At 64.3% G+C, this 24,938-nt stretch overlaps 2 protein-coding genes across 5 annotated transcripts; both read left to right on the top strand.

Moving 5' to 3' along the window:
* Positions 1-25: 25 nt before the first annotated feature.
* Positions 26-19,426, top strand: TYK2 (tyrosine kinase 2). Of its 3 annotated transcripts, none has more exons than XM_070059155.2 (26): positions 26-157; positions 663-822; positions 966-1,224; positions 1,325-1,531; positions 6,250-6,373; positions 6,603-6,750; positions 7,073-7,236; positions 7,336-7,702; positions 7,833-8,027; positions 8,522-8,679; positions 11,169-11,277; positions 11,371-11,560; positions 11,661-11,764; positions 11,861-12,031; positions 12,138-12,225; positions 12,845-12,972; positions 14,311-14,446; positions 14,531-14,685; positions 14,923-15,073; positions 15,340-15,437; positions 15,656-15,848; positions 16,479-16,597; positions 16,869-17,041; positions 17,486-17,603; positions 18,121-18,231; positions 18,990-19,426. In XM_070059155.2, exons 3-26 carry the CDS (start codon positions 1,077-1,079, stop codon positions 19,137-19,139), a joined length of 3,705 nt encoding a protein of 1,234 aa, XP_069915256.2. In that variant the 5' UTR covers positions 26-157; positions 663-822; positions 966-1,076; the 3' UTR covers positions 19,140-19,426. The 3 variants fall into 3 exon arrangements, with proteins under 3 accessions (XP_069915256.2, XP_051694039.3, XP_051694040.3); XM_051838079.3 differs by lacking the exon at positions 18,990-19,426 and adding an exon at positions 18,322-18,883; XM_051838080.3 differs by lacking the exon at positions 966-1,224.
* A 489-nt stretch (positions 19,427-19,915) lies between these two features.
* ICAM3 (intercellular adhesion molecule 3) lies at positions 19,916-24,894 on the top strand. Of its 2 annotated transcripts, none has more exons than XM_002722843.6 (7): positions 19,916-20,273; positions 21,127-21,393; positions 22,860-23,165; positions 23,426-23,713; positions 23,952-24,206; positions 24,295-24,543; positions 24,627-24,894. In XM_002722843.6, exons 1-7 carry the CDS (start codon positions 20,216-20,218, stop codon positions 24,818-24,820), a joined length of 1,617 nt encoding a protein of 538 aa, XP_002722889.3. In that variant the 5' UTR covers positions 19,916-20,215; the 3' UTR covers positions 24,821-24,894. The 2 variants fall into 2 exon arrangements, with proteins under 2 accessions (XP_002722889.3, XP_008248962.3); XM_008250740.5 differs by having other exon boundaries at positions 20,074-20,273; positions 24,330-24,543.
* Positions 24,895-24,938: the final 44 nt, after the last annotated feature.

Here is a 24,938-nt window from a genome sequence, read left to right as displayed (position 1 = left end):
TCTACGTGCGACGGGGAAAAAAAACCGATACAGTGGCCAATAGGAATGCGTGTTTCAGGCGGCCAATGGGAGACGGCGTCTTGGCGGCGTACTGGTAGCAGCTCCTCCGCGGGGGCCGGGCGGGGTCCCGGGTTCGAGCCGGAGTCCCGGGAGAAGGGTGCGTCTTGGGGGGCGTGGGAGGGGGCGCGCCCTGGAGGGTCTCAGGGAGGAGGCGCGGGGGCAGGCTGCGCTTGGTTGGAGGTGGACCAGACGTGTCGCCAGTGGGTGCCCGTCGCTGCTCCTGACCCTGCCTGCTGGGTTCCTGGGCGGGTGGTTTGAGGACCTGCCCCGGTGGAGACCTCACCCCGACCCACTCCATCCGGGCCCCCAACGTGGGCGGCAAGGACCCAGGCACTGCTGCCTTCCAGGGTGCGCGTGTGCAGGGAGCTGGACCCAGGCCTTCCAGGACGGGTCACGGGCAGACCTAAGATGTGACAAGCACCTGTCGCTCAGCTCCGATCCTGGAGACCTGGGGGGGGGGGGGCGGGTGGTCCGAGCTGGACTCGGGGGCGTCCGCGGGGGCTGGGGTCTCCGACCCCGGGCGTCACGGCTGAGAGACAGCAGCAGCCCTGCCTCTGTCCTCACCTGGGTCCTGTCTGTGCCCCTCTCTTGCCCGGGACAAGGCCCGCGGGGTCAGTGACATGCAGAACCTCGAGGACACGCCGCAGCCCTCACTGTCGCCAGCGCCATTCTCCAGATGGGCAGACTGAGCCCGCGAGCCGCCGAGCTGACGCGGGGGAGAGCAGGACTCCCTCCCCCTCCCCCACCCGCACCCCCACCCAGGTCTGTTTAACTCCACTGCCCTGCCTGCCTGGGTATCTCGGGGGTGGGGGGTGGGTTCACAGTTAATTTTTTTTTTTAGTGACTTATTTCTTTGAGAGGCAGAGTGACAGAGAAACCTCCCATCCTCTGATTCCCTCTGCCAGTGGCCACAACAGCCAGGGTTGGGCCGGGCCAAAGCCAAAAGCGCCGGTTCGAGTCCTGGCTGCTCCACTTCTGATCCAGCTCTCTGCTGTAGCCTGGGAAAGCAGTAGAAGATGGCCCAAGTCCTCGGGCCCCTGCACCCGTGTGGGAGACCCGGATGGAGCTCCTGGCTCCTGGCTTCGGATCTGCCCAGCTCTGGCTATTGCTGCCATTTAGGGAGTGAACCAGCGGATGGAAGACCTCTTTCTCTCCTCTCTCTGTGTAACTCTGCTTCCCAAATAAATAAGTCTTTTAAAAAAGGGGGGGGGGGACACAGGGGCCTCCAGGCGACCCCTGGGGCTGACGACGTCTCCCTCGCCAGCTGTGAGGACCATGTTTCTGTGCCAGAGAAGAGCCGGCTCCAGGGGCAGCCTGCCGGGCGCGGCTGCCGCTCAGCCCCTGGCTGCGGGGGGAGGCCTGCGGGTGCTCCTGCACTGGGCCGGCCCCGGCGGCGGCGAGCCCTGGGTCACGTTTGGGGAGGTTTCGCTGACTGCTGAGGAGGTCTGTGTCCACATCGCACACAGGATCGGTGAGTCTGGGGCGCTGGGTGTGGGTGCGGGGCTGGGGCTGGGTGGGGCTGCCCCTCCCTGCCTCCCTCCGTCTGTCCGTCTGCCGGCCCCAAACCACGGCCGCTGGTAGGCTGATGTTCAAGTGGGAAGACTGCCAGAAACGCAGGCAATGAGGAGAGCTGTGGAGGGCTGGTGGTGGGGAGAAATGGGTTTGGACAACGCAGGAGCTACGGGGAGATGGGAGGGAGGGTGGTTCCAGCAGGTGCCGGGGCCCAGAGGTCGGACCTTGGTGGGAGCCAGGCGTGGCCGGAGCAGAGCAAGCAAAGGAGAGGAGGACAAGGAGGCGACAAGGCTGACCCTGAAGGCCCTTGCTGGCTCTATTGACAAGGGCTTTGGAATTCACTGAGATGGGGAGCCCTGGCTGGGCTGTGAGCAGAGGCGGGACTGGCGCTGCACGGCGCCCTCTGGTGGCCGTGTGTGGAATAGACCGTGGAGGGGCAAAGGCAGGGGACCAGAACAGGGCCGGATCTCACAGCATCCTGTATGCAGGAGGGTGGTGCTTATTTTGTGCACGCTTTATTTTAGATTTTTATTGATTTATTTGGAAGGCAGAGAGAGAGGAGACAGCCAGCGAGAGATCTCCAATCTGCCGGTTCGCTCCCCAAATGGCTTTCACAGCCGGGGCTGAGCCAGGCTGGAGCCAGGGCTGGAGACTCCATGTCAGCCCCTTATGTGGGTGCAGGGACCCGTTGGCTTGAGCGTCGCCTGCTGCTTCCCGGGGTCTGCATTAGCAGGGAGCTGGAGTTGGGCGTGGAGCCAGGACTCAAACCCAGGGTGCTCTGAGATGGGAGGCAGACATCCCAAGCGGGGTCTTTTTTTTTTTTTTTTTTTTTTTTTAATCTGAAAGGCAGAGTTAAGGAGGGGGAGAGAGGTCTTCCGGATGCTGGTTCACTCCTCAAATAGCCACAACAGCTGGGGCTGGGCCAGGCTGAACCCAGCAGCCTGGAACTCCATCTGGGCCTCCCATGTGTGTGGCAGGGGCCCAAGCACTCGGGCCATCCTCCACTGCCTTTGTGGGTGCACCAAGTGCTCACCCCAAGGATGAGCTTAGAGCTTCAACTTTGTCTGCCCCAAATTCAGCCCCAGTTCTCACTTCTTCTTCTTTTTTTAAAAGATTTATTTATTTATTTGAAAGGCAGTTTCAGAGAAAGAGAGAGGCAGAGAGAGAGAAAGAGAGGTCTTCCGTCCGCTGGTTCACTCCCCAAATGACCACAATGGCCGGAGCTGTGCTGATCCGAACCCAAGAGCCAGGAACTTCTTCCAGGTCTCCCAGGCAGATGCAGGGGCCCAAGGACTTGGGCCATCCTCCACTGCTTTCCCAGGCCACAGCAGAGAGCTGGATCAGAAGAGGAGCAGCTGGGACTCAAACCAGCGCCCATATGGGATGCCAGTCTCGCTTCTTCTTAAAAGCTACTAGTAGGGGCTGGCGCTGTGGCGTAGCAGGTAAAGCCACTGTCTGTGATGCCGGCATTCCGTATGGACACCGGTTCCAGTCCCGGCTGCTCCACTTCTGACCCAGTTCCCTGCTAACGCACCTGGGAAAGCAGTGGACGATGGCCCCAGTGCTTGGACCCCTGCACCCACATGGGAGACACGGGTGGAGCTCCTGGCTCCCGGCTTCAGCCTGGGCCAGCTTCACCTGCTGTGGACATTTGGAGAATGAACCACCAAATGAATCACCCCCGTGACCCCACCTGAGCTCAGCGTCCCAGTGCATCCCAGTGTGGGGGGTGAGTGCCCACTGGGGGTGTGGGCGGGGTCTGGCTGCTCATTGGCTGCCAGGCCTGTTGTGGCTGCTCTGATTGGCCGGGCGGCTGCGGCTTGGTTTCCCTCCCCCTGCTCCCTGTGGCTCCGCCGTTATCTGAGTAGCTGCGCCCCCTCCCAGCTCCTGCAGCCACCCCATGGGTGCCCTGGACCCTGCCCGGTGGCGGAAGGAGCCGCAGGTGGGGCTGCGGCCTGGCTGGGGTGTCAACTTGCAGAGTGTGAAAGGGGAAGTGAGGAGGAGCCAGGGCCGGCAGGCAGCAGCCCAGGCCGGGGCACAGGGAGCTGGGTTTTCTCGGGGGAGTCAGTGGGAGCCACGGAAGCCTGAAGTCTGAGGGGGAGGCAGTGTGACCGGCTCCCTCCTTGGGACAGTCCAGTCCACGGCACTGACCTTGGGGAGCCACGTGACATCCTCTACCACAGCTGCTTTTTATTTTATTTTATTTTTTAAGTTACTTTATTTATTTGAAAGGCAGTTACAGAGAGGCAGAGAGAGAGAGAGAGAGGGTCTTCCATCCGCTGGTTCACTTCCCATATGGCTGCAATGTCTGGAGCTGTGCCAATCCGAAGCCAGGAGCCAGGAGCTTCCTCCAGGTCTCCCACGCGGGGGCAGGGGCCCAAGGGCTTGGGCCCTCTTCTACTGCTTTCCCAGGCCACAGCAGAGAGCTGGATGGGAAGTGGAGCAGCCAGACTTTGAACCAGCGCCCATATGGGATGCCGGCACCACCGGTGGAGGCTTAGCCTAGGACGCCACAGGGCCAGCCCTGTTTCACTCTGACCCAGCTTCCTGCCAGGGCACATGGAAGGGCAGCCTGCACCCACAGGGGAACCCTGGAGGGAGCTCCTGGCTCCTGACCGCAGCCTGGTCCAGCCCAGGCCATTGCAGCCGTTTGTGGAGTGAGCCAGAGGATGGACGATCTCTGTCTCTCCCTCACTCCCTCTAACTCTGCTTTTCAAAGAAATAACTCTAAGTGAAGCCAACCAGGAGCTGGGAAGTTAATCCAGGTCACCCATAAGGGGGCAGGACTTAATTATATGACCCCTCACTGCTGCTTCCAGGGTCTGCGTTAGGGGGAGGCTGCGCTCAGGAGTTACAGCTCAGTGTTAAACTGTTGCTCACTGGGGCCGGCGCTGTGGCGTGGTGGGCTAAGCCCCCACCTGTGGCACTGACATCACATATGGGTGCTGGTTTGAGTCCCAGATGCTCCACTTCTTCTTCTTCTTCTTCTTTTTTAAGATTTATTTATTTTACTTGAAAGTCAGAGTTACATAGAGAGAAGGAGAGGCAGAGAGAGGGAGAGAGAGAGATCTTCTATCCACTGGTTCACTCCCCAACTGGCCGCAATGGCCGGAGCTGTACAAAGCAGGGGGGCGTGGGGGGGGTCCCTGGGGCCTGGCTGGAGGCAGGGCAAGGACTGGACTTTGGGTCTAAAGGGGGCGGGCTCGTCCCACGGAGCTGAGGACGTAGGAAGGGCGGGGGCCTGAGTGAGGGGGTGGGAGAAGTCACAGTGCAGGACCAAGTTTTTGGCTTAAAGAACTGGGCAGGGGCCGGCGCTGTGGTGTGGCGGGTAAAGCCGCCGCCTGCAGTACCGGCATCCCATATGGGCACCAGTTCGAGACCCGGCTGCTCCACTTCTGATCCAGCTCTCTGCTGTGGCCTGGGAAAGCAGTAGAAGATGTCCCAAGTCCTTGGGCCGCTGCACCTGCGTGGGAGACCCGGAGGAAGCTCTTGGCTTCAGCCTGGCCCAGCCCTGCCTGATGTGGCCATCCCGGGAGTGAACCAGTGGATGGAAGATTTCTCTCTCTCTCTCTCTCTCTCTCTCTCTCTCTCTCTGTGTCTTTCCCTCTCTCTGAGTTTCATTTAAATAAATAAGTCTTAACGCACACACACACATTTTATGTATTTGAAAGGCAGAGAGAGCTTCCATCCACTGGTTCACTCACAAATGTTTGTTTGCAACAGCCGAGGGTGGGCCAGGCTGGAGCCAGGAGCTCAGAATTCCATCCAGGGCTCCCACGACGTGGATGGCAGGGAGCTAGGACATCACTCACACGTTAGCAGGAAGCTGGGATCAGAAGCAGAGAGGATCTGAAGCCAGGCAGTCCAATGTGGGATGCTGATCTCCCTTTTTCTTTCTCTCTCTCTCTCTCTTTCATGATTCATTTTATTTATTTGAAAGCTAGAGTTACAGAGAGGCAGAGGCAGAGAGAGAGAGAGAGAGAGAGAGAGAGAGAGATCTTCCATCTGCTGTTCCACCCCCAGATGGCTGCAGTGGAGAGGGGCAGAGTTGATCCAAAGCCAGGAGCCAGGAGCTCCATCCGGGTCTCTCACGTGGGTGCAGGCGCCCAAGCACTTGAGCCATCTTCCACTGCTTTAGCGGAGACCTGGATCAGAAGTGAAGCAGCCAGGACTTGAACCGGCACCCATATGGGATGCTGGCACTGCAGGTGGCAGCTTTACCCACTATGCCACTGTGCTGACCCCCTGAACTGTTTTTTAACTGCTGAGCCCAACACCCACCCGCTGACCCCAGCAGTTTGTAGAGCTGTGAGTCTAGGGTGGGTTTCGCTGTAGTGACAAGGAACCCCCTTGAACCCTCCTGGTCTGTGGAAAATTGAATGCAGGTCAGATGGTTCACCTTTGGCACAGAAACCCTCCAGCATCCCATTGCTAGAAACTGGTCCGGTGGCAGCTTCCTAGCCACAAGGGATGCTGGGAAATGTAGTCCTCTCGGGAGGCCACAGCCTGGTCAACATCTTGCATTATCTTCTGCACGTGATCAGCCTGAGCCTGAAGCTGCAGGCAGGGAGGAGGCGCTCCAGGGAGGGTGTGTGCAGGGGGCTGGGCGGTCTGCAGGCCCTGGGGACTGATGGCTGCAGACCCCGTGACCCCTGACCCATTGTGCACCTGTTCCAGGCATCACTCCACCCTGCTTCAACCTCTTTGCCCTCTTCGATGTCCAGGCCCAAGTCTGGCTGCCCCCAAACCATGTCCTGGAGGTGTCCAGGGACGAGACCCTGACCCTGTATTTCCGCATGAGGTGGGTGAAGTGAGCCGAGTGCTGGGCCAGGCTGAAGCCAGCTGGGGGCCAGGAGCTCCATCCGGGTCTCCCAGGGGGGCGGCAGGGTCCCCAGCACTGGAGCTGTCACTGCTGCTCCCAGGGTGCACGTGTGCAGGGAGCCGGGGCTTGACCCCGGGCACTCTGACACGGATGTGGCATCTCGGGCGGCAGCTCACCGGGTGCACCAGGCTCCCTCCTCTGCCTCCAGGTTTTACTTCCGGAACTGGCACGGCATGAATCCCCAGGAGCCGGCTGTGTACCGCTGCGGGCCCCCAGGGACCGAGGCTCCCTCAGAACGGCCAGAACAGGGAGTCCAACTCCTGGACCCGGCCTCGTTTGAGTACCTTTTTGAGCAGGTTTGTGGGTGCCTGAGGGCTGTTTGGGGGGAGCTAAGAGGCAGCCACAGAGCCCCCACTTCCCTCCCCAATACAGTATGGGTAACGGGTGTCAACTCATGCTGTCTGGGATCTTTCGGTTGACTGGGAAAGAGTGCTGAGATTGATTAGCGATGTCTGCCACAGGCCCACGCAGGGGCACAGGAGGCGTGTTTGCTGTACATTTGGCTTTTCCAGAAAATGGTGACGGCTTCCTTCCCCCCGAGGTGGCTAGACCTAGGGGACTCCAGGGCTCCCTCTGCCTGGAGCACACACTCCCATGCCTCCCGTCCTGCACCCCCAGGGCAAACACGAGTTTGTGAATGACGTGGCCTCGCTGTGGGAGCTGTCCAGTGAGGAGGAGACCCACCACTTTAAGAACGAGAGCCTGGGCATGGCCTTCCTGCACCTCTGCCACCTGGCTCTGTGCCGCGGCGTCCCGCTGGAGGAGGTGGCCAGGAAGACCAGGTGCCGGGGAAGGGGGTGGAGGAGGCGCCCGGCCGCGTGTTCTCTGGCCCAGGCGGCCCCTGACCCGCCCCTCCGTGTCCCCCCACCGCCGCCCCGCAGCTTCAAGGACTGCATCCCGCGCTCCTTCCGCCAGCAGATCCACCAGCACAACGCGCTGACCCGGCTGCGCTTGCGCAACGTCTTCCGCAGGTTCCTGCGCGCCTTCCAGCCCGGCCGCCTCTCGCAGCAGGCGGTCATGGTGAAGTACCTGGCCACGCTGGAGCGCCTGGCGCCCCGCTTCGGCTCGGAGCGCACACCCGTGTGCTGCCTGCGGCTGCTGGCCCAGGCCGACGGGGAGCCCTGCTACATCCGGGACCACAGGCCGGCCCCCGCAGACCCCGGCCCCGAGGCCGCGCCGGGACCCCCCACCCACGAGGTGCTGGTGACAGGCACCGGTGGCATCCAGTGGCGGCCGGTCCTGGCCGAGGTGAGGGCGGGGCGCCTTTTCCTCCTAGGCCTGGACCCTGCTGCAGCAGGTGCCTCCCCAGGGGGGAGGGGCCCGCAGGCCTTGGCTGCGCCACGCCCCTGCCCATCTCCCCCTCCTGCTGGGTTTCCAGAGTCCGGGTGGCAGCAGAGGCGGCGGCCGGGCCAAGCTGTCGAGGAAGAAAGGCGAGGCCCATGCGGTGGGCGACCCGGCAGGGGACAGGCCACGCGAGCCGCCCTGGTCCTACTTCTGCGACTTCCAGGACATTACCCACATGGTGCTGACCGAGCGCAACGTCCGCATCCACCGGCAGGACAACCAGTGCCTGGTGGGGGCCGGGCCGAGGGCGGGGCCGGGAGGTGGGGGCGGGGCCAGGCTGAGTGGGGGCTGGCCTGGAGGTGGGGGCGGGGCCTGCAGGTGGGGGCGGGGCCGGGAGGTGGGGGCCGGGTCTGTAGGTGGGGCGGGGCCAGGCCGAGTGGGGGCTGGCCTGGAGGTGGGGGCGGGGCCTGCAGGTGGGGGCTGGCCTGGAGGTGGGGATGGGGCCTGCAGGTGGGGGCCGGGCCGGGGGCGGGGCCGGGAGGTGGGGGGCGGGGCCGGGTCTGTAGGTGGGGGCGGGGCCAGGCCGAGTGGGGGCTGGCCTGGAGGTGGGGGCGGGGCCTGCAGGTGGGGGCTGGCCTGGAGGTGGGGATGGGGCCTGCAGGTGGGGGCCGGGCTGGGGTGGGGCCGGGGCTGGAAGGGCGGGGCCTGGAGGTGGGGGCGGGGCTGGGGGCTGGAGGGCAGCTTTGGCCCCTGACGCCTGCGTGCCGCCCTCTTGGCTTGCAGGAGCTGAGCCTGCCTTCCCGGGCCTCCGCCCTGTCCTTCGTGGCGCTGGTGGATGGCTACTTCCGCCTGACGGCCGACTCCAGCCACTACCTGTGCCACGAGGTGGCTCCCCCTCGGCTGGTGATGAGCATCCAGCACGGGATCCACGGACCCCTGCTGTGAGTGCCCACGTGGGGCGGGTGGGTGGGACGGACGGCCGCGGCCACGGCCGCCGGGGAGACTGTGGGCTTCGTGGCCAGGGGCGTGGTTATGGGTGTGTGTGCCCGTGTCTCGCTGTGTAGATGGGTGTGTGTCTCAGCGTGTGAGCACGGTATGCATGCGCGTGCCCAGCCCTGTGTGTGTACTCCAACGGTGATGGGACGAGAGAGGGAGCCTGGGAGGGTGTGGGCAGCGTGTCATCTTGGGACTGGCCCTGTGTGGGCCGGGAGATGTCACGAGCTGTTGGTCCTGCGATTGTGTCGCAGTTCCAGTGACAGCATTTAGCGTTGTCACCGTGGGGTGGACTGCTTAGGATGCCTGCATCCCCTGTGCGGGCGCCTGGCTCCACCACCCACATCCCTGCTCCTGGGCATGCCGGGAGGCAGCGGCGGTGACTCAAGCGTTTGGGTCCCTGCCACCCACGGGGGTGACCCGGGTGGAGATCCTGGCTCCCGGCTTTGGCCTGGCCCAGCTGTTGTGGGCATTTGGGGAGTGAACCAGTGCACCAAGGATTGTCTCTGTCTCTCCTTCGCTGTCATTGTCTTTCCTATAAATAAATAAATCCTTTGAAGAAATCTTTCAAAGAAAAAGGTTTCCATCACACAGAACTGGTGAATTTCCTGGGGTTCTGTGTTGGTTTGGGGCATGTTGGGGGAACTGCTTTGTGGGCCATAAGGATTCTGTGACATGCAGGCACCAGGTACAGGTGCACGTGTGACTGTCTGATTCTCTGCCGGGTTGTGGGTCTGTGGTTGTCGGCTGTTGCTTGTCTCACCTGTGACGCTGGGAGCCAGCGCCTGATGGAGGTCAGACTCTCTGAGCTTGGTCTGATGGCCCGCGGAGCATGGATTGGCCGCACCTGCTGCCCCAGCCGAGTGTGGGCGCCTGCAGCAGGACCGGAATCTGTCAGCCGGAATCTGTCAGCCGTTGTGTGGGTGGCTGTGACACCTCACAGGGACGCTTTGCATCTGTGGGTCTGGGACGTCGGCCTCTGTGTGGGTCTCGTTTTTCATTATTGGAACAAAGGATTCAAGTCTGGGTTCTTGTGAAGACAAGAGGTTTAGTGTGGCCCACCGTTCTGGTCAAAGAGCAAGGACAAGGCCGGCGCTATGGCTCACTAGGCTAATCCTCCGCCTTGCGGCGCTGGCACACCAGGTTCTAGTCCTGGTCGGGGCGCCAGATTCTGTCCTGGTTGCCCCTCTTCCAGGCCAGCTCTCTGCTGTGGCCCGGGAGTGCAGTGGAGGATGGCCCAAGTGCTTGGGCCCTGCACCCCATGGGAGACCAGGATAATTACCTGGCTCCTGCCTTCGGATCAGCGCGATGCGCCGGCCGCAGCGTGCCGGCCGCGGTGGCCATTGGAGGGTGAACCAACGGCAAAGGAAGACCTTTCTCTCTCTCTCTCTCTCTCTCTCACTGTCCACTCTGCCTGTCAAAAAAAAAAAAAAAAAAAAAAGAGCAAGGACAGTATCTAGGCATGGCCTTTTAAAATGTTTATTTCCTTATCTTTTTTTTTTTTTTTTTTTTTTTTTTGACAGGCAGAGTGGACAGTGAGAGAGAGAGACAGAGAGAAAGGTCTTCCTTTGCCGTTGGTTCACCCTCCAATGGCCGCCGCGGCCGGCGCACCGCGCTGATCCGATGGCAGGAGCCAGGAGCCAGGTGCTTTTCCTGGTCTCCCATGGGGTGCAGGGCCCAAGCACCTGGGCCATCCTCCACTGCACTCCCTGGCCACAGCAGAGGGCTGGCCTGGAAGAGGGGCAACCGGGACAGAATCCGGCGCCCCGACCGGGACTAGAACCCGGTGTGCCGGCGCCACAAGGCGGAGGATTAGCCTAGTGAGCTGCGGCGCCGGCCTTTTTTTTTTTTTTTTTTTGACAGGCAGAGTGGACAGAGAGAAAGGTCTTCTTTTTTCCTTTGGTTCACCCCGCAATGGCCGCTGCGGCCGATGCACCGCGCTGATCTGAAGCCAGGAGCCAGATGCTTCTCCTGGTCTCCTGTGCGGGTGCAGGGGCCCAGTATTTATTTCCTTACCTTTAAAGATTTATTTTATTATTTATTTGAAAGAATTAGAGAAAGAGGACACACAGAGAAATCTTCCATCCGCTGGTTCACTACCCAGATGGCTACAACAGCCGGGGCTGGACCAGGTCGAAGCCAGGAGCTCCCTCCGGGTCTCCCATGGGGACGGCAGGGGCCCAAGTGTCTGAGCCACCATCTGCTGCCTCCCTGGCTCATTAGTAGGGAGCTGCATCAGAAGCGGAGTAGCCGGGGCTCGAACCCAGGCTCTCCAACACGATGCAGGCGTCCCAACAGCTGTGCCAAAGGCACGCCCTCCCCCGCCCCCACTGCCGCCTCTGATGTTATGCACGAGTGTGGCACCGCGTGTGTGTGTGTCCAGGCCGCATCCGGAGTGGCCCCGGGCGGCCTGATGCTGCCCCCTTGTCCCCTCCAGGGAGCCATTCGTGCAGGCCAAGCTGCGGCCCGCGGACGGCCTCTACCTCGTCCAGTGGAGCACCAGCCACTTCCACCGCCTCATCCTCACCGTGGCCCAGCGCGACCCGGTGGGCAGGGCTGAGGGCTCCCGGGCTGGGGCTGGCTCTGCTGCCTGCCTGGACCCCTGCTCACCGCCCTGGTGCCCACCGCTCTCACCCCAGGGCCCCGGCCTGCAGACCCTGCGTCTGCGCAAGTTTCCCATCGAGTTCCGGGACGGGGCCTTCGTGCTGGAGGGCTGGGCTCGCTCCTTCACCAGTGTGCGCGAGCTGCGGGCCGCCCTGCAGGGCTGCTCGCTGCGGGCGGGGGACGACTGCTTCCTGCTGCGCCGCTGCTGCCTGCCGCAGCCTGGAGGTACCTCCAGTTGTCCAGTCGTCCGTCCGTGCCCGGTGGGGGCCGCCGCGGGAGGGCTGGGCGGCACCATGCCTGGTGCTCATCCCCTCCCAACCCCCAGAAATCTCGAACCTCATTGTGACGCGGGGGCCCCGGGCCAGCTCCAGGCCGCCCAACCTCAGCCAGCTCAGTTTCCACCGAGTCCGGCAGGATGACCTCCGGCAGGTGGGTATGCGGGTGCAGGGGCAGCGGGCAGGGGTCCTGGGGAGGCCAGAGGCCAGCTGGTGGCGACCTGCGGCGTCCCGTTACCTGTTTCCACAGCTGTCGCACTTGGGCCAGGGCACAAGGACCAATGTGTATGAGGGCCTGCTGCAAGTGGGGGGCCCTGAGGAGGCTCAGGTAGATGGTGGGGAGCCCCTGGCCCCCAGCGGGGGCCAGGAGCTTCGAGTGGTGCTTAAGGTACTGGACGCCAGTCACCACGACGTCGCCCTGGTGAGTGGGCCGGGCCGGCCCGGGGAGTCTGCGGGGGGTCAGGAGGGGGGTAGGGGATGTTGGAGGGGCAGGTTTGTAGGCACCTGACCTGCCCCGGTCCCCACAGGCCTTCTACGAGACCGCCAGCCTCATGAGCCAGGTGTCCCACGTGCACCTGGCTTTTGTGCACGGCGTGTGTGTGCGCGGCTCGGAGAGTGAGTGGACCCCACCCCGGGCTTCTGAACCCCGCTCCCCCCTTCTTCATCACTTCTCACCTGTACCCTGGCCCTGACCCTGGGCCTTACCTTGACCTTCGACCTCAGCCCCGCCCCCTGGCTGTCCTAACCTTCAACCCCTGAGTCCACTTGGACCCTCACCTGCGCCCTGACTGCTCCCTGCATCCTGATTCCTCGCTCCCCAGTTCCCGGCCCCAGCGCCCGGCCGCCCTCTGACCTCATGGGCAACCCCCCATCCTCCTCCGGGGGCTCCCATGCCTCCGCCCACCTCTGCCCCTCTTTGTGGGCCTCCAGGCTCCTTGCCCAGGGCAGCCCCAGACCTCCCAGTGTCACAGCCTCTCCTCCCAGCTTGGAGCCCTGCCCACTCGTATCTCAGTGTCCCCTGCACGCGGCCATCCTTCCCTGCCCACCCCAGACCTGGTGCCCCCGTCCACCCCTGCCTCAGCCTGTACTTCTGGTGTCCACCACTTCACTCCCAAACCAGGCCCAACCTCTCTGCTCCCATGCCAGCCCCAGCCTCAGCCCCCTGGCCTCAGGGAGGTGGACAGGGCAGGGGGGAGGGGCCGGGTGGCCCCTGAGTGTGGCTGGGTCCTTGCAGACATCATGGTGACCGAGTACGTGGAGCATGGGCCCCTGGATGTGTGGCTGCGGCGGGAGAGGGGCCGGGTGCCCATGGCCTGGAAGGTGGCGGCAGCCCAGCAGCTGGCCAGCGCCCTCAGCTACCTGGTGCGTAGGCTGTGGGTGCAGCCTGGGTGTTGGGGAGGGGGGTGGCCCACAGTCCCCATGCAGGCCTTGGGGGGCTCATTCTGGGACCTCGCCTGCCCCCATGCTGCCATCTGACATCACCCTGCACCCCTCCTGGTCGGGGTACCCCAGTTTCTCAGGCTTCCCTTGACCCTTGCCTGTGGGGTGTGCAAAACCTCCTCTTTGGACTGGGCTGTGTCTTAGACCCCTCCCCTAGGACACAGCAGAGGACGAAACAGGCAAATCCCTGAACGCACGCCCTCCGGGAGAGTCTAATTTTCATTTGAGAGAGAGGGAGGGGCATGGGGGCCAGCATGTGGCACAGCTGGTGAAGCCGCCACCTGTGGAACTGGCAGATTTATTTATTTATTTGAAAGGCAGAGTTTACAGAGAGACAGAGGGAGAGACGTAATGAGAGAGGCCTTCCATCCGCTGGTTCACTCGCCAAATGGTTGCAGTGGCCAGAGCTGGACAGATCCGAAGCCAGGAGCCAGGAGCTTCTTCCAGGTCTCCCACATGGGTGCCGGGGCCCAAAGACTTGGGCCATCTTCCACCCACTGCTTTTCCAGGCCATGGCAGAGAGCTGGATCAGAAATGGAGCAGCCGGGTCTCGAACCAGCATCCATATGGGATGCCGGCGCTTCAGGCAGAGGCTTAACCTGCTAGCCACAGTGCCGGCCCCATAACTGTATTTTTTAAGGTGTATTTTTCATTTATTTCAAAGGCAGACAGAGAGAGAGATCTCCCATGCACTGGTTCATGCCTGAAACATGGCTGGGCCAGGCCACAGCCAGAGGCCTAGAACTCAGTCTGGCTCTCGCATTGAGTGGCAGGGACCCAGTAGTTGAGCCATCACTCCTGCCTCCCAGGGTGCATGAGCAGGAAAAGTGGAGTTGAAGTGGAGCTGGGCTCACAGCCAGGTGCTCCAGTGTGGGATGCAGGTGTCCCGAGTGGCAGCACCTTACCCACCACACAGATGCCAAGGGCTCACGGTGATGAAGTCTGTGACATAATGTGCTAGCAAGAAGTAGCAACTATGGTGGTGGTGGGGAGCCAGTGCAAAGGCCCTGGGGCAGGAGTGCACCTGGCATTTGTTTGAGGACAGCCTTGGAGTCCTCTGGCCTTCTGTCCCTGGCCGAGAGGCTTGGCCACCAGCTCAGGGAGGAGCAAGCAGGCCCCCGTGGGCCCGCAGTGCTGCCTGGTCCCAGTGACGAGGTGCGGGCATCGCATTGATGACCACATGCGCCAGCCCCATAGGGTGGGGACGGGGTCCGTGCCCCTTTCCAGGGCCTCACCCCCTCCCCTCGTCTCCCTCCCCAGGAGGACAAGAACCTGGCCCACGGTAACGTGTGCGGCCGGAACATCCTGCTGGCTCGGCTGGGGCTGGCCGAGGGCGCCACTCCCTTCATCAAACTCAGCGACCCCGGCGTGGGCCTGGCCGTCCTGTCCAGGGAAGGTGAGGCCCTGAGTGGGGCTGCACACGGCGGGAGGCTTCCCCTCGCTCCCTCCACCCTCGGTGACCTCCCACCCTTGCCCCCAGAGCGAGTGGAGCGGATCCCCTGGACGGCCCCCGAGTGCCTGCCGGCCGGGAACAGCAACCTGAGCCCTGCGGCCGACAAGTGGGGCTTCGGCGCCACACTGCTGGAGATCTGCTTTGACGGCGAGGCCCCGCTGCAGGGCCACAGCCCCTCCGAGGTTCGTCCAAGGGGGCTCATTCCTTCATCGGGCTTCCCGGGGGAGGCTTTATCACAGTTGTTGGGGTGGCGGGGGCAGGAAGCTCTGAGTGGGAGCTTGGCCAGGTCAGCAGGCTCAGCTGTGCGTGGCTCTGGGTCCTGGTGTAGCTACCCCGGGAGGGTGTGGCCTTGCCTGGAGGAGGGGAGTGGGAGGTGGGAGGGAGGTGCTGACTCTCGCCCGGTGCCCCGGCCCCCGCAGAAAGAGCGCTTCTACCAGAGGCAGCACAGGCTGCCCGAGCCCTCGTGCCCCGAGCTGGCCACGCTCACCAGCCAGTGCCTCAACTATGAGCCAGCCCAGCGCCCCTCCTTCCGCACCGTCCTGCGCGACCTCACCCGGCTGCAGCCCCAGGGTGAGCCCCGCCGCCGCGGGGGGGAGGGCGCCACGCCAGTGCTGTGCACGCCGGTCTCTGTGCACGGGCCGGGGCTGGTTCTCCTGACGCCCTCTGTCGCGTGCCCGCCGTGCTGCAGGCGACTCTGCTGCATTTTGGACAGGGCGGGGAGGTCCTCCAGCTGTGGCCAAAACGCAATCCCCACCCACCCTTTTACCTCTGGGATTGGGCTTGCTGGGGAACAGCGCGGGGTCGGGGGTGCGCCTCACCCACCGTGGCCCTTGCAGATCTGGTGGACGTGGTGGCTGTGAGCCCAGACTCGCCAGCGTCTGACCCCACGGTTTTCCACAAGCGCTACTTGAAAAAGATCCGGGATCTGGGCGAGGTGAGGGCGGCTCCAGCTGCAGGAAAACCCATCGGGTGGGGAGTGCTGGGGCGACTGGGCGGGAGGAGCCTCAGCTCGGAGGAAGACCCTGGGGCCCTGCCAAGGTGCCCAGGCCTCAGGGAGCCCCTCCAACACCGAGCTGGGGGCGCGGAAACGTGGTCTGGGAGCCCCCGGGAAGCGGGGTGGGGCTGATGATCCTGTGCTCCTGCTATGGCCAGGGTCACTTCGGCAAGGTCAGCTTGTACTGCTACGACCCGAACAACGACGGCACCGGCGAGATGGTGGCCGTGAAGGCCCTCAAGGCCGGCTGCGGCCCTCAGCTGCGCTCCGGCTGGAGGCGGGAGATTGACATCCTGCGCACGCTCTACCACGAGCACATCGTCAAGTACAAGGGCTGCTGCGAGGACCAAGGTGGGCGGAGCTACCGCGGGGGCGGGGCTGGGGCGGGGCCAGAGCGTGAGGCCTGTAGGAGCGTGAGGGGCGGGGTTAGGAGGTGGGGCCAGAGCAAGGGGCCTTTAAGAGCGCGAGGGGCGTTGGGGGCGGGGCTGGAACGTGGGGCGGGGCTGGAGTGAGGGAAGGGGTTGGGGCGGGACCGGAGCAAGGGACCTTTAGGAGCGGGAGAGGTGAGTTTGCGGGCGGGGCTGGAGTGAGGGGCGGAGCCAGAGTGGGACCTTAAGCGCAGGCAGGGTTGGGGGTGGGGCCGGAACAAAGGACCTTTAGGAGCGCGAGGGGCGGGACTGGGAGGCGGGGCCGGAGCAAGGGGCCTTTAAGAACGTGAGGGGCGGGGTCTTGAATGGGCGGGACCGGCCGGGGCTAGCCAATTGGAGCCTCAGCCGCGGGGTAGAAGCGGATCGTAGGCGCCAGGAGGCGCTGTCTGCCGGGACCAGGATGGGCGAGAGCCGCCCCAGCTCTCCAGCGTGGGTCACCGGGTAAAGACTGGCGCTGTCCCACGAGAGCCCCTGTTCTGCACTGGGGGCTCGGGGTGGGGGGGAGGCCCTGCCCCGCTTCTGCCCCCACTCAGTGCATCCCGCCCCTCTGCAGGTGAGAAGTCGGTGCAGCTCGTCATGGAGTACGTGCCCCTGGGCAGCCTTCGGGACTACCTGCCCCGGCACAGCGTTGGGCTGGCCCAGCTGCTGCTCTTCGCCCAGCAGATCTGCGAGGTGGGCCAGCCCCGCCCCTCTGCTGTGCCCCGGCACTGACCACACCCCGGGGCCCCGCCCCCGCCCGCTGACCCCCGCCCCGCCCCTCCGCCGAGTTCATGTCCTCCCCGGCACTGACCACTCCTCGTGGTCCCGCCCCTCCACCGTGTCCCAGCACTGACCACTCCCCGGGCTCCCGCCCCAGCCGCTGACCCCTGCCCCGCCCCTCCGCCGTGTCCATTCCCTCCCCGGCACTGATCACACCCGGGGCCGGCTCCCGCCCCGCCCCCAGGGCATGGCCTACCTGCACGGGCAGCACTACATCCACCGGGACCTGGCTGCACGCAACGTGCTCCTGGACCACGACAGGCTGGTCAAGATCGGCGACTTCGGCCTTGCCAAGGCCGTGCCCGAGGGCCGCGAGTACTACTGCGTGCGGGAGGATGGGGACAGCCCCGTGTTCTGGTGACCAGGCGGGGGCGCGCGCGAGGGCGGGGCAGGGTCAGGAGGAGGTGGGTGAACTGGGCGGCCCTGCGGGCTGGGCGGAGGAGGTGGGTGGACGCTAGGCCTTGGGTTGCAAGGTCAGTGCTCGGGGGTGGTGGGCGAGGGCTAGAGAGCGGCGCGGGGGCGTGGCCTAGGGATGTGAGGGGCGGGCCAGAGCACAGCGTGGTGGGCGGGGCTTCACTACGCGAGGGGCGGGTTTGCGGCGCAGCGTGGTGGGTGGGGCCTTACCGTGCGAGGGGCGGGACTAGAGCGTTGCGTGATGGGCGGGGCTAGAGCGCAGCACGGTGGGCGGGACCATCACGGCTAGGCCAATCGGAGCTCGCCCCTGGCGGGCCGCGCTCCTAAGGGCAGGGTCAGCGCCCGCGCTGGGCCGTGCCCGGTGTTGTGAGGACCCCTTGCCTCCAGGTACGCCCCCGAGTGCCTCAAGGACTCCAAGTTTTACTACGCGTCCGACGTCTGGTCCTTCGGCGTCACGCTCTATGAACTGCTGACGCACTGTGACGCCAGCCAGAGCCCCCCCTCGGTGAGCGCCAGCCCGGAGCCCCGCCCCGAGCCGCGGGGCCCCTCCCAGGGCGGGGCGTGGGGGCTTGATTGACAGGGCACGGCTTAATCCGAGCCCTCTCTCCGCGTGGCCTGCCTCCACTGGTGTCTGTGGGGGCATCTCGTGGGCAGGACCCCCCTCTGTCGTGGGGACCGCGCCCCCGGCCCAGGGAGGCGCGCGCTGAGGAAAGAGAGCCTGCTGTGCCTTCAAAATTCTCAGAGCTTCCTCCGATTGGCCCAGCTCGGGTCACGTGGCCACGCCGTAGCCACTGTGATTGGCTTGGGCTGGGGGGAGGAACCAAGGGTGTGAGCCAGTTAGCTTCGTCGAACGTCGGAGTGACTTGCCTGCTGGCTAATGACAGCAAAGCCCTGATGGAGACCGTGAACTCCCGGGGTCCGGAGGATGCTAGGTCCAAAGCCGCACAGCTGCGCAAGCGCAGAGCGGTGAGAACCGGGCGCGGGGCTCACCGCCCCGGTGGCCTGTCTCGGTTGCCCCCTAGAAATTCCTTGAGCTCATCGGCCTCATCCAGGGCCAGATGGCGGTGCTGAGGCTGACGGAGCTGCTGGACCGCGGGGAGAGGCTGCCGCGGCCGGACAGGTGCCCCGGCGAGGTGAGACGCGCAGCCGGCTGCCCCGCCGCGCCCTCCCCGCCGCCCCCGGCCCGCGGCGCGGCCTCAGCCCCGTCCGTGCTCCTTCCGCAGATCTACCTTCTCATGAAGAACTGCTGGGAGGCGGAGGCCTCGTTCCGCCCCAGCTTCCAGAACCTCGTCCCCGTCCTCAAGGCCCTGCACGAGCAGTACCGGGGCCAGGCGCCCTCGGTGTTCAGCGTGTGCTGATGCCGCCCGCGCCCCGCTCTCCCTCCGTGCCTGACCCCGCTTCGGCCCTCCACGGCCCGCGCCTGGCCGGACCCGCGGCCCTGGCTGCCCAGCAAAGCGGGTCGGCCGGGGTCTGCGCGCCTGGGGCCTGGGGCCCGCGCTGGAAACGCCCAGTAAAACTTGGCTCAGCCCTGGACCCGTGCCGGGTACACCGAGGGTGCTCGCTAACTGCTTGCTGCGGGTGCAGTTTCCAGTGGGCCGGGTAGACTGGACTCTGCCGGTTGCCCCCCTCTGGTCCTGTGCGGCCGCAGACCACGGCTTAGCCGCTCTGGCCTCAGTTCTGGTTGCTACCTCTTGGAGGCGCTCGTGAGGCGTTGTGTACAAAGTGCCTAGCGGGCGGACGCACCGCCGCTGCCAAGTGCTTAGTAAACATTTGATATTATTGGTATGCTGGTGTTCGCCTTTTTCTTTAGAATAAAAGGGTTTATTTTACTTATTTGAAAGGCAGAGTTACAGAGAGAGAGAGATCGTCCATTTGCTGATTCACTCCCCAGGTGGCTACAACGGCCATGGGCGAAGCCAGGAGCTCCATCCGGGTCTCCCACGTGGGTGCAGGGGCCCAAGGACTTGAGCCATCCGCCACTGCTTTCCCAGGCGCATCAGCAGGGAGCTGGATCGGAAGTGGAGCAGCTGGGACTCATTAGGGATGCTGGCACCTCAGGAGGTGGCATAACCACAGACAGAGCTTCCATCAGCTGGCTCACTCCCCAAATACTGGCATGGCTGGGCCAGGCTGAAGCCAGGATCCAGGAGCTTCATCCGGGTCTCCCACATGGGTGGCAGGAACCTGGTGTAGCCAGGACTAGTGACTGGCACTCGGATGTGGGATGTGGGCACACCAAGGGGCAACTTAACCCCCTGAGCCAGGGTGCTCACCCTCCCTGTCGCTATCCTGGTTTTATTAAATGTATCTGCTATGACTCCCTGCCCACCAGCAGCCCACCTCGTGTCTTTACTACAATCAGGTCATGGGAAGCACCTTCAAGTGCACGGGGCGGGGGCACTGGCGTTGAGGGCTTGGCACAGCGGTGAGGACGCTGCTTGGGGTGCCCGGCTCCCGTCCCAAGTGCCCGGGACGCTCAGCTCCACTTACGACCCAGCCTCCCGCTGACGCAGGCCATCGGAGGCTGGATCGCCCACGTGGGAGACCCAGACGGAGTTCCAGCCTCCTGGCTTCAGCCTGGTCCAGCCCTGGGAGGGCCCCTGGGGAGTGAGCCAGCAGATAGAAGCAGATCTCTCCGTCTCTGTGTGTCTGTCTCTCTCTGCCTTTCAAACAAAATAAATAAAGTTGCTTTGAAGGCGCACCTTGAAGCCTCCCGCCTTCATCTCTGGGGGAAAGGAGGCTGGCCCTGCACCTGCATTGACCCGGAAGACGGCACCTCTTCCTCCCCACCCCCCCGCCACTCCCCCAGGGCTTCCCAGTGGTGAGCGCACAGGAAGTGGCTGCTCGAATTTTCTGTGGGCTCCTTCAGGGGAGCCCTGCCCCGCCCTTGTTGGAGACCGCCCAGTGCACCCCCAGCCCGCCTTGCTGGGTCCCACAGCAGGGGTGTGGGGGGGTCAGCCACTTTAGACCCGCCCCCTCCAGTCCCCACCCCCACCCCACCAAGCCTGGGTCAGGTGCAACACCGGGGCTTCTGCAATCCTAACCGCTGGCTTCCGCCCCCTTCCTCCGTGTGGCGGGCACATCCTGAGCGCGCACCCCTCCCTCAGCCTGGCCCCCATGGCGCCCTCCGGGGCCTGCTGGATTCTGCTACTGTGTGGCTGCCTGCTGCCCCCAGGTGAGGCGGGTTTCGGTCAAGCTGGCGGAGGCTTGGGTGGGGTAGGGGTTGCGTGGACCAGAGGATGCCAAGATCCCCCACATCCTGCCTGCTTGCCGCCCTGGCCCCAGCGCACCCAGCTTCTCAAAGCCGACAGGGGCTCCCCAGAGTCCTCGCGAGAACGTCTTGGCTCCTTGACACAGCTTTTTTTTTTTTTTTTTTTAAGATTTGTTTGTTTGAGAGGGAGAGACAGACAGATCAATCTTCCATCCACTGGTTCACTCCCCAAACACCTGCAACAGCCAGGACTGGGCCAGGCCAAAGCCAGGAGTCTGGAGCTCCATCCGGGTCTCCCATACACTAGAAGGGAGCTGGATCGGAAGTGGAATGGCCTGAACTCGAACCAGCGCCCGTATGGGATGCCGGGGCATCGCGGGAGGCGGCTTTACCTGCTATTCCACAACGCTGGCGCCCCAGAATCACCCTTCTTTTTCACTTGTCCAATTCCCACAGAGACTTCTAAGCTGGCTGTTGTTGCCCCCTCCTCCTGGAAGCCTTCCCTGACTCACCGCCTCCTAGAAGCTTAATCAGAGCCTCCCCTGAGCACCGTCTAGATCCCCAACATTGCCTCTGTTCCTTCTGCCAGGATCACTCTTTCCCGTGGCTGATTCCTACTTGATCTTTAAAACCCCACCCCTTCCTCCAGGAAGCCTTCCGCGATTCACTTTCTCCTATACTTGGAATCAGAGCTCCCCTCGCCTCTCCCTAGTGATCCTTTGCCCCCCCCCCACTGGATGGGGGCCCCCCGAGGGCAGGGTGGGGCTGCTGATGGGTGAGTTGGGGGGAATAACAAGCAGGGCCCGTGTTCCCCCAGGCGTCCAGGGGCAGGAGTTCCCGCTGCGGGTGGAGCCCCGGGACCCGGTGCTGCGTGCCGGAGCGTCCCTGCTGGTCAACTGCAGCACCGACTGCCCCGACTCGGACCTCATCACGCTGGAGACCCTGCTCTCCAAGGAGCTGGTGGGCCAGGGCCAGGGCTGGGTGGCCTTCCTGCTCAGTGGGGCGTCGGACGACAGCCAGGTCCTGTGCTCCGGCTACTGCAATGGCTCCCAGATGACCAGCACCTCTCACATCACCGTGTACGGTGAGTGGACGCGGCCGGCGGTGGGACTGGCCCCGGGCGGTGCCGCACACGAGTGCGAAACCGGCCAAGGTTCCGCCCTGGGGCTGGGACTTGGCTACGGGAGACAGACAGACAGACAGACAAACAGACAGAGCAGTCTACCAGGGCAGCAGGTGTGAGGCCGATTTTGTAAGATTATTTTTATAGATTTATTTATTCATTTGAAAGGCAGAGTTACAGGGAGGGAGGGAGGGAGGGAAAGAGAGAGAGAGGTCTTCCATCTACCAGTTCATTCTTCAAATGGCTACAATGGCTGGGGCTGGCCCAGGCAGAAGCCAGGAGTCAGGAGCTCCATCTGGGTCGCCTGAGTCAGGGGCAGGGGCCAGAGCACTGTGGCCATCGTCTTCTGCCTTCCCAGGCGCATCAGCAGGGAGCTGGATCGGAAGTGCAGCAGCCAGGACTCGAACCGGCGCCCATATTGGATGCCGGGGTTTTATCCCGCTGAGCCACAGCGCCAGCCCCTGGATTTTATTTCGATGCTGGGTGCAAGGGTGAGGAAAACTCCCTCCACCCTCTGGAGGTTCGCTGGAAGGAACTGACAAAGATTTAAAGGGGAAAAGGCAGAGAGATTCTATTTAATGAGCACATGGAGAAATATAACAGCTGGAGGGGAAACCTCACAGGAGTGTCAGCCCCCACCCCCACCCCAAAATGACTCCTCTGTAGGGCGGACCCGCCATGGGGGGTGCGGGTCACTTTAAGAGAGGACTTGGCTCCTGTGTCGTGGCTCAGCGGGTTAAGCCGCAGCCTGTCAAGTTCAAGTCCTGGCTGCTCCACTTCCCATCCAGCTCCCTGCCGATGCGCCTGGGAAAGCCCCAGAGGATGGGGCCCCTGCACCCTTGCGGGAGACCCGGATGGACTTCCCGGCTCCTGGTTTCGGCCTGTCCAGCTGTGGCCATTGTGGCCATTTGGGAAGTGAACCAGCAGATGGAAGACCTCTCTGTCTGTCACCTGCCTTTCAAGTCAATACATCTTTAGAGAAGGGGGGGGGTAACTCTGCGGGTTTGGATCATGTCTTGGTTTTGAGATGTTTTGGGAGGAGGTCTCCGTGGGCCTGGAATCGGGGTGTGGGCAAAATCTGTGGGGGCGTCACCACCGCCAGTCTTGGGCAGCAGGAGTCGGGGTAAGGAAGGCTCCGTGGAGGGGGCAGCCTGTGTTAGCTGGAGGCCAAGGGCGGCTCACAGGACCCTGATGGTGACTTCAGGCCGCTGTGCACCTGCTCCGGCCTCAATCTCTGGGCTCGGGGTTTCTGAGCCCCCACACTGGCAAAGCCAGTAGCACCCACCTAGACTGCCCCCCCACCCCGCGCCTTCCGCGCTGATGAACTCCACACGGGGCAGGAGGGAGCTGCCCCGCCCCTTCCCAATCTCTGAGCTGGGGCTCTCCTCGCCCGCTGACCAGGGCCGTCCCCTCCCCTCCTCCCCCAGAGTTCCCGGAGCGCGTGGAGCTGGCGCCCCTGCCCCCCTGGCAGCCCGTCGGGGAGGACCTCACCCTGCGCTGCCAGGTGGTGGGCGGGCAGCCCCGGGCCCGGCTCTCGGTGCTGCTGCTCCGCGGGGAGGAGGAGCTGAGCCGGCAGCCGGCGCTGGGGGAGCCCGTGGAGGTCACCGCCACGGTGCGGGCCGACAGAAGCGACCACGGCGCCAATTTCTCCTGCGTCACGGAGCTGGACCTGCGGCCCCTGGGCTTGGAGTTGTTCAAGAACGTCTCGGCCCCCAGGCAGCTGCAAACGTTCGGTGAGGGGAGGGGCTGCAGGAGGTGGGTGCAGAGCTGAGCCAGAACAGGGGGCGCCCTGGACGTGGGGATCCTGAGAGTAGGGGTTCTGGTACGCCACGCCCTGGGCCACTGGGTAGGGGGATCCCAAGAGGGAGGCCCGAGCCGTGGCGAGCCAGGCGGCAGGGGGACAGGGCGTGGGGGGTGTCTTGGACACACAGCGTCCGCAGGGGGTGTGTGGGAGGCCTCCTGTTGACGCCCACTCCCCCCACCCCCACCCCAGTCCTGCCCCTGACTCCTCCGAGCCTCGCCGTCTTCCCGCTCTTGGAGGTGGGAACTTCGTGGCCGGTGGTCTGCCACCTGTCCGGCCTGTTCCCGGCCTCCGCGGCCCAGGTCCGGCTGGCGCTGGGAGACCAGATGCTGAATCCCCAAGTCACGAGGGACGGGGACGCGCTCAACGCGACGGCCATAGTCACAGAGCGGTCAGGCCACGAGGGAGCGCGCGAGGTGGTCTGCAGCGTGACCCTGGCCGGCCGGAGTCGCGAGGCCCGGAAGAACGTGACCGTCTATAGTAAGGGGCGGGGCCAAGGCAGCCCGGGGCGGGACTGGAGAGCATGCGGAGGGGCGGGGCTTCAGCGGCTCCAATAAGGACGGCGAGGTGGGCAGGGCTTGGACGGCCGGGAGGCGTGGCCCGGCCTCCCGGAGACGGGGGGTGGGGGTGGGGGGCTGTGGCAGGGGGCGCGGCGGCGTGAAACCCCGCCCTGGGCCGCGATGGTCTGTAAGCGCTAGGGCCACGCCCCGCCTCTTAGGCTTCCTAGGGCCATTTCTGAACCTGAGCGAGCCCATCGCCACCGAGGGGTCCAGCGTGACTGTGACTTGCACGGCCGGGGCCCGGGTCCAGCTCGTGCTGGACGGGGTTCGGGCCGCGGCTCCGGGGCAGCCCGTCCACTTGCAGCTAAATGCCACCGAGCGCGACGACGGGCGCAGCTTCTCGTGCGGCGCCACCCTCCAGGTGGACGGCCACTTTGTGCACCGCAACAGGAGCGCCCGCCTGCGTGTCCTGTGTGAGTCGGTCACTGGGCTCTCCAACCCTCAGCCTCCCCCACCCCACCCCCGAGTGTCGCGTGTCTGATCCCACGACGGTCCCCACAGACGGCCCCAGGATTGACCGGGCCACGTGTCCCCAGCACGTGGCGTGGAGAGAAAGGACGACCCACGTCCTGCATTGCGAGGCTCGCGGCAACCCGGCCCCCCAGCTGAGGTGTTTGCAAGAGGGCTCCAGGCGCGAGGTGCCGGTCGGCGTCCCGTTCCTCGTCCAGTTAAACTACAGTGGCACGTATCGCTGCCAGGCGGCCAGCCCGCGGGGCACGGACACCCTGGTCGTGGTGATGGACGTTCAAGGTGACCACCGCCGGTGGGATGGGGGGTGCCCGCAGGGTCCGGACGGGCGAGCCCAGGTCTTCACCCGGCGCCTCCCCGCGCAGGTATGAACTCCTCGACCGTCAGCATCGTCCTAGGAGTGCTGGTCACCCTGGGCCTGGTGGCCGTTGCAGCGGCCTCCCTGTACATCTTCGGGGTGCAGAAACGGAGCGGAAGCTACCCGGTGAAGCAGCCAGGCCCCTCGCTGCCCCTCCAGTCCATGCAGCCCGAGGAAGGGGATGGCGGACAGCCGTCCTGAGCCGCGGGCAGAAGTCGGCGGGGCCTTCGGCAGTCTACCCCCGGGTTCCGTACCAATAAAGCTTCTAAACCCCATGGTCCGTGGCTTCAGCGTTCGGACACCGCTCTGCGCATGCCCT

The sequence above is a fragment of the Oryctolagus cuniculus genome, chromosome 16 (assembly GCF_051225735.1).
Source record: "Oryctolagus cuniculus isolate XC-2025 breed Fujian yellow rabbit chromosome 16, ASM5122573v1, whole genome shotgun sequence".
NCBI classification, from domain to species: Eukaryota; Metazoa; Chordata; class Mammalia; order Lagomorpha; family Leporidae; genus Oryctolagus; species Oryctolagus cuniculus.
Note: the sequence above shows the minus strand (reverse complement) of the source record. Positions and strands in the feature narration are given on the sequence as shown.

Bases quoted from the DNA above. Each gene is read 5' to 3' on its own strand.
- TYK2 (XM_070059155.2), top strand. From the start codon at position 1,077: ATGGCCCAAGTCCTCGGGCCCCTGCACCCGTGTGGGAGACCCGGATGG. The intron at 6,374-6,602 runs GTGGGTGAAGTG...CTCTGCCTCCAG, and splicing joins ACCCTGTATTTCCGCATGAG to GTTTTACTTCCGGAACTGGC. The intron at 15,074-15,339 runs GTGAGCCCCGCC...TGGCCCTTGCAG, and splicing joins CACCCGGCTGCAGCCCCAGG to ATCTGGTGGACGTGGTGGCT.
- ICAM3 (XM_008250740.5), top strand. From the start codon at position 20,216: ATGGCGCCCTCCGGGGCCTGCTGGATTCTGCTACTGTGTGGCTGCCTG. The intron at 23,166-23,425 runs GTGAGGGGAGGG...CCCCCACCCCAG, and splicing joins CAGGCAGCTGCAAACGTTCG to TCCTGCCCCTGACTCCTCCG. The intron at 23,714-23,951 runs GTAAGGGGCGGG...CCCGCCTCTTAG, and splicing joins GAAGAACGTGACCGTCTATA to GCTTCCTAGGGCCATTTCTG.